At 43.4% G+C, this 7,828-nt stretch overlaps 1 protein-coding gene across 1 annotated transcript; it reads right to left on the bottom strand.

The window, feature by feature from the left end:
* Nucleotides 1–3,519: 3,519 nt before the first annotated feature.
* LOC102722249 (NEP1-interacting protein-like 1) lies at nt 3,520–6,533 on the bottom strand. Its single transcript, XM_040528227.1, has 5 exons — nt 6,213–6,533; nt 5,883–6,105; nt 5,575–5,753; nt 4,895–4,978; nt 3,520–4,175 (listed from the first exon to the last, which is right to left on the bottom strand). The coding sequence occupies exons 1-5, from the start codon at nt 6,228–6,230 to the stop codon at nt 3,885–3,887; spliced, it is 795 nt and encodes a 264-aa protein (XP_040384161.1). The 5' UTR covers nt 6,231–6,533; the 3' UTR covers nt 3,520–3,884.
* Between the last annotated feature and the right edge of the window lie 1,295 nt (nt 6,534–7,828).

Raw genomic sequence — 7,828 nt, 5'->3', positions numbered from 1 at the left:
GGCCATTGTCTAATTTGGAGGCAATCAGCCACACGAAGTTTTTTCATTTGGCTCAGGCTTCCCATATCAGTTTTCATAATTATTTTCTTTTTCATGATAGAAAAATATCCACTTTTATACACCGTCCTACGTATATACAATAAGTTTTTTTACCATTCTTAAAAAATATCCCAAGGTACCAAAAATTTATACTAAAATTATTGAGAGTTTTACTCCCATCCTTTCTTTTGTACCTCGAGGTACCGGTACCTCGCGGTACCAAATCGTTTATGATCGTTGGATCCAACCGTGTACATCATACTTAGCTAGATCCAATGGTGAGAAACGATTTGGTATCTCGAGATACAAAAGAAAGGATATAAGTAAAACTTAATTATTGATACCTTGAGATATCTTTTAAGGATGATAAAAAAACCCATATATAATGAGTTTTACTCCCGTCCTTTCTTTTGTACCTTGAGGTACCGGTACCTCGCGGTACTAAATTATTTTTATCATTGGATCCAACAGTACACATCCTATTTAGGTTGATCCAATGGTGAGAAACGATTTGGTACCTTAAGGTATAAAAGGAAGAATATGAGTAAACTCATAAACAATGCTATTTATGACTGAGAAATATAATCATCCTTCCAATTTCTCAAGAGTCTTCCAACCTGACGGGAAAAAAATGCTCAGTGCAGTACGTGCACGTACGGCCGGCCGCCCTCTGTAGTTGACCCGATTAATTAGTTTATGCTGGGTCTAATAATTGCTGACTCAGATTAGCACTATCTGTCAGCTGATGCTACGTGCAATCTGTACTTACATTATGCATGCTAGCTAGCTGCTGCCTTGACCACCCATCGTTGGAATGAAATTCGATCGATTTTGCAGTGTTTCAAATGCACATGCACGCATGAACGCAGAAACTAACCCTTAATTATTGTCAGGGATCATTATTTATATGCTGCTCGTTGTTTGACCTAAATACAGCAGGTTAATCAGCTTAAGATGGATTTAATTAGGTATCATTCTGCAGGCTAGGTAGGTAGCTGACTCGGATCGACATCCTCTCTCGACGTGATTCTCGTCCACTGGTAATTTTAAAATTATTTTTCAGAACAAAGGCCGGCCGAGTTAATTCAGAGAGCACAAATTCGCATCTTAATTACTTATACTTTCTTGCTTTCTTTTCTCGCCATACGATGCACGGGAAAGTAGCAGCCCTATCTTTTTCGCTTTTATTTATATTTATAAGCTAAATTTAAATTTTCAAAATTAAATATGGACAAGATTTTAGGGTTTTTTATTATGGTTTATTTTTCCGTCTTAAATTTTAAATCGTAAAGACCACGTATATAAAAGTTTTACCCACGAGTTAATTTTCATTTATAAATATGTTGAGTTTTTCTCTAAATAAGCCCCAACAATCCCCCTATAATTAACCATAATTAACCACGCCTACGATGACTTGATGAGTACGATGATGCCAGGCAGTGACTCTGAAACTAATTCAGCTAGCGTCGTCATCGGTGACGCGAGAAGGGCTATCTGAACCTGCTTTTTTTTCTCTGAAGAAATCACCCCTCTGCATTACGCAGCAACCTACCTGCACGGGGATTGCTCGAGTGCTGTAGCCGAATCGATCGACATGTCGAATTCCTCTTGGTTTATTCAGCTCGAATTCTTGCATATGATAAAGGCATGTCTTTTTGAGTAACAGTGCAGGAACCAAAGATTCGGTCTGTCCCTGCATGATGGCGTCTAGATGCAAGCGATAAGCAAGCTTTTCGTACGTAGATCGCGTAGATTATATATCAGAAGAGAGGCAAAGAAAATCATGAAACGATGCAGAGTTGGGCAAGTTCCACGTTGTAATTAACCATCGTACATGCATCTGGAATTCAGTAAGCTAACTAGTCGATCGCATCAACTCTGCTAATACATCAGGTTTCGCGTGCCACTGTGCCTGCCCCCAGCTATGCACATCTGCCTCTCCAAATATGCTAATTAATCGCTATGCAAACGTGTAGATTTTGACCTTAATGTCGAATGCTGGATGCTCAGATTAGTGGTTAAACATAGCGAAAGCTCGGATTAGAAAACAACAGCAGCAGCATGGAATGTCATCGTCAGGTCTCTGTCGAGTGGTTGGTTTTACACAATTGTCAGGTCGCTTTTACGCACGTCCATGTACTGCCTCTGTGGCACAGTGTTGTCTGCTTTCGCCGCTGCTGAATTTCGTCGCCGTCTTCCATTTCTGACTCTGCAAGAGAGAGGGAGAAGATAGCTGAAGAGAAAGAAAAATCTGACATGCAATGTGTCATCCTGAAATGACTGGCATTCATGATGCAGTTGCAGACAGGATAACAAACTGGGATGAGTGCATCATAATCTGTTTCGACGCATGCAGTTGAAAATTTTGTTGTGAGTAGGAGGAGCTGAAGAAAAGAAGGAAGAACCAAATTCCCTAACCAAAATCAGGGACTGCCCACTTCTGCAGCTCTTGTTCCAAGTGATCTTATAATAATCTGGCAGCCACGAGCTGATCATTAAGCAGCGGATTTGCGTCGCTTTCCTCCGCTGGTTTGCTTGATCCGTCCACATCTACCATGATAATAAGGTACTAATTGACCAAGATGTGTTTGGAAAATCTTTAGTTTAGTGGTTCCAGAAGCAGTTGAAGCACTGGCAAGTGACCAATGGAATTGGCGATGCTCTCCATTCCTCCATGGGCTGTTCCTGGACCAGATTATGGTCCAGATGCACACACGGATGAAATGGAATTGGCGAGGCTTTCCATACCTCTATGGACTGTTCCTGGACCAGATTATGGTCCAGATGCACGCACGGATGAGAAGAGCAGCGCCCATCAGCTTCAGTATGGGCTCACCAACAGAGAACTGGGCTATGAGCACAAAACCATCAGAAGTTTGAGCCTGAAAGCCTAATTTCTTTTGGTTACATTATGCTTTCTACAAAAGCAGGAAATTGCGCCTATGGGCCGAAGAACAAAATAAATGCCTAATTTTAGTGAGTAATTGAGCCCATACAGCTCAGTGTCATCTCAATCTCCGTAGAGACCTCTGAACTGAACATCGTTCAGAATCAGCAGATGAGCACAAGGTCAGAGCGTGCAAGACCTTGATTTTTGAGAGTTCAGTATGTGAGCAAGGTTTTTTTTTTTCGAGATTTGCTCCCATGCAATAAAAATAACTCGAGTTAATGGTATCTCACAGTACTAAATCATTAATGATCGTTGGATCTAACCATTCTTATTCTTTTCAGCTAGGTTTAATGGTGGGAAACGATTTAGTACCGTGAGATATCGGCATCTCGAGGTACTTTTTGTTGGACCAGAGCAAATCTCTTACTGATTACAAGATTACAGCCCATCTCTGAAGCAACTTTCTTTTTGAGCTTTTTTAACACAGAAAAAGTAGCTCAAGGTACCATATTTTTCAGCATAAAAAATTAGTATCTTGAGGTACAATGTACCATGAGATATTAGAATTTTACATTAAAATTGTACTATCTCAATATGCTTTTCAAAAATATTAAAAAAGCCATTTCTTTTTTCTTTTTGGCTTGTACCCAGCACCCACAATTCTTGCTCAGTTCATTCATCTCGTCAAAGCGATTGCTAGTTGGATACACACGTCGTTATCGAGTAATTTTACTGTTTTGGAGAAAGTATCGAAAACGTATTACTCATTCTTGCACCGGCCATCGGCATGCGACTGCAATCCGTTGATCACACCCCTCCCCTTACGGGCATCAGGATGCAGTAGTTCTACACTCCTACACACCACCAACCTATGTACTTAATCCGTTGATCGCCGCGTCCGGATCGGATTACGACGACGAGCTGATCTTGATCATCATGATCAGATGAGATGGGATCAGATGTCTCGCCGGCACAGCGGGCAGGAGCCGTGCCTCACCAGCCAGCAGTCGATGCACGCCACGTGGAACAAGTGCCGGCAGCCCGGCAGCCGCCGCGCCATCTCGCCGGCGCGGAAGTCCTGGAGGCACACGGAGCAGCAGACGGCCTCGCCGGCGGAGTCGACGGCGCTGTCGCCGGTGATCTTGACCGCCGGCAGCCGGCGGAGCGTGTCCGCCGGCACGCCCTTGGTGCCGCCGGTCTCGAACAGGTCGCTGGTCTCGGCGAACGGCGAGCTGATCGCGCTTATCTGCATAAGCGTACGTGGCATTCAGATAAACAATCTGACGAAGGTTACAAGCTGCAGTGAATTCTGACAGCGAAACAGACAGAAAAAACAATATCCTTTCTCTTCATTTTTTTTTTAAAAAAATCCTATGTGATCAGATTGTTACGTCAAACTGAACCACTTCAGAATAGAAAAGAGACGCCACAAAAACGACATCAACATTAGTGTTAGTTAATTGCAATGATTAGCCACTGGTGCAAGTATCTTTCTGAATTCTCACACAAAGAAAGTTTCTTTCTTTCTTTCTTTCTTTCACTTGTGGGCGATGAGATCATCACCGACTAGAGTGAGTGATCCATACTAATACTATCAGCAGGAGCATGTTACTAAGGGGAGCAGGCCATTAATTACTTCTCCAAGAAGAAAATGGTTGCATTAGATGAGCAGCATGGTTGGCTTCTGGGCAATGCATGAACCAACTGACACTCAAAAACAATTCAACATGGACGTCATTTTTTTCTTCTTCTCAGATTCAGGCTAACAAATGCTACTATTACTGTCATACTACGTATCTGCACTGTGTCGGCTTAACTGATTGGAAGAAGAGAGAGTGGTAGGGCAAGAGAACGCATGTGTGATGGTGGCCTCCATCTCCATGCGAATGATCTTTCATGGGCGAATTTAATCAGAGCATGGGCGAGCCATAACTCGGAGCATTTGAGCTGAGGGTGAGTGATTACCTGACTCTGAACCGCGCTCTGAACAGCGGGACCCACTTTCTCCCGCACCAATCTACCGCTGAGGAGGCTGGAGATGATGTCCACCTGCGTGCACAGTCATTCAGTGCAAACACTGTCAAAATTCAACTGTGGATTTCTGGGGCATTTTGGGTCTCACGAAATGCAGCAAGAAATGTTCAGTTCTGTGTACCGTGTACTCAGTATTTTTAGGTGAATTTGATATGCCAAGTGATGATCCTTTTTTTTAAAAAAAAAAGATGTTTGATTTGTTTTTGGATTACAAGATTAGCATCAAAACCTGCCCATGGAAAGCTCGGGGCACACCTAATTCCTATCAGCATCAAAGCTCAAATAAGCTCTGAAAGCGAAAGCAGGTGTGTTTAATTGGACGGGTTTACAGTTATTCATACCCTTACCATGACCTCTCGAACATGAGCAGGTCATCGAATTCAGACCAGTTGCCTTCGCTCATAAAGAATTTCAGATAAATTATGAGTTAGGATGGATTGGATTTCCCCATTACAGTTTGAAAATGCGAGTAACAGAGGATTCGTCTGAATCTTGCTCTTGCGTTTCCGAGTACGATCCGGAAATGCTTCGAGATGATCAGAGGAAGGAATCAGCTGGTGGTGCTACTGCTCATGAGTGAGTGGAAGAGTGAGAAGCAATGGTGTGCGTACCATGTAGACGAGGCACCAGACGCCGGAGTCGCTGGAGTGCCAGAGGTCGCGCGACGACTCGGCGACCTCGATGGAGAAGACGGCGCCGGAGATGGCGCCGATGCCGGCGCCGCGCAGCATTCCGCTCTCCGTCGCCAGCCCGATCACGCACCCCGTCACCGCCCCGACCAGCGACCCCACTGCACACACGCACGCACTCGTAGTAAGCGCCAAGAACCAATCAACGACGACGACCAGTGGCGCGCGCGCGCGCGCCGTCGTCGTCCTCGCGGCGGCCGGGGAGAAGGAAGCCATCGTGAGCGACGCACCTGCGGCGAAGACGCAGGTGGCGACGGCGCAGAGCACCCTGCACGCGAAGCCACGCGCCGCGGCGCCGAAACCGGCGGCGCCGGCCCACCGCCACCGCTCCACCTCCCGCGCCACCACGGCAGGAGACGTCGACGGCGCGTCCATCTTGCAAACCGAACAAGAAAAGCACAGCAACCACGACGACGAACACACACAGAACACAACAGCAGCTACGCAGCTAAGCTGAGTAGAAATGGAAGCTGATTAACAGATTAAGCTCGTGCAATCTCCTGCAGCAGCTAGGAAGAAGAAGAAGCACTTATAAATAAGGTGGCGATCGGTACGCATACAATCTGTGGACGCGCCATTGCCGCAAGCGGATGGCGACAGTGCGAGAGCCCACCGATTTCGGTCTCTCTGATTCAGAAATCCAGTGGCCTGGAATGAATGGAGTGACAGATGGATGGACTGTTTCCTCAACATTTGGGGGAGACTGCATGCAGTGCACTGCAGTGGTTTGTCCGACGCCAATTCGGATTGTTTTTTTGGTTTTGGTTTTGTTTCTTTTATTGGCCCGTGACCATTATTGTCGTCATTTGTTTTTCCTGATAAAGGTCCAAACAAGGGGTGAACTCTGCAAGTTTGCAGTTTGGAGATTTTGAGGAAGATAACTGTGCGTTCTAGATTTTGTTACAGTGGGTGTCTGATGTAAATAGTAATAGGAGGTGTATATCTTTTTTTTTTTTGGTTCACTCAGCTTTTGTATATCATGTAGTTATGGAAAAAATAAAAGTAGTTTATGTTAAATCAATATAGATACATTACTTTACAAAGTTTGAATTCGATCAATTGAAGTTGAGAAAGGAATACATATGATTATGAAATAGTACTCGTACTAGTTAGAGTTTAATTTGTTATTTTTTGATTTCTCTATGTTAAATTTGAATTTGCATATTTATAAAATAATATATTATATATTAATTATGTTATCAATTGCTTTAAAAAAATCTAATTATTGGATGGCGGCCTTCCCTCCTCATGGTGTCGAGTTAGTCGCTTAGTCTCTTAGGTTTCTAAGTTAGTCGTAGCTTCGTTCCTTGGGATCCTCTACGCGAGGCCGGTCTAGCCTTGTTGTGTTGTGTATGAAAATTATTGATGTGCAAATCTTTTACATGTTCGAGAAAAAAACAGGCCATTTCCTCGAGGGGGAAAAACACCCCCTGCAACATGCTGACATTTTTAGAGTGCTTGAAACACTAATTTGTTTAAAAATTAATTGGGGTGTGAGCCTTTGTGGGATACACCCCACCTATATATTTATCTATTTCTCAATTATGGCAAATATGTTTACAAAGTTGTAGATATTGCAGGGTTTCAAGTGTTCTGAATATTTCAGCATGTTGCAGTAATTTTTTTTTTCAGAAATCACTTGGGGATTTCATTATCTAAAACATGTTGGGGATTTGAGGGATAGACCACACCTGAATATTCATGTCTCAACTCCAGCCAATATGTTTACAAAGTTGAATATATTGCAGTGATTTAATATGTTGATTGATGGCAGGAAGCATAGGTTATCCCTTATAGTAACCTGGAGTGCAGTGACAGTTTTGTTTACCCTCAAAGAAGAGAGAATACCGATGGTTTTGGGATCAAATTGGGGTAAAGTATGAGAGCAGACGAAAAGGAAAACATGGCAAAAGAGAAAAAAATGTGACCATATAATTGAGGAGTATGGGTGCATTTCTGCGGTTCAGTTTGAGATAGCAACGTGCAAAGGTTTTGGGGGTTACGTGTTACCCACACAGTGGTTTCCATAGGATTTTGACTCCTGAATGAAGCACAAACATGTGGTAGATGTCCCTATCTATAATTTCATTATTTTCTGAGCTGAAAATGATGTCCCAATGCTACAAAATTTCGAGTTATCATTTGCTCATATGCCTCTAAGATGCTGCGGCGTAAC

The sequence above is a fragment of the Oryza brachyantha genome, chromosome 10 (genome assembly GCF_000231095.2).
Source record: "Oryza brachyantha chromosome 10, ObraRS2, whole genome shotgun sequence".
Taxonomy (NCBI): Eukaryota; Viridiplantae; Streptophyta; class Magnoliopsida; order Poales; family Poaceae; genus Oryza; species Oryza brachyantha.
This window is presented reverse-complemented; position numbering and strand designations above follow the sequence as displayed.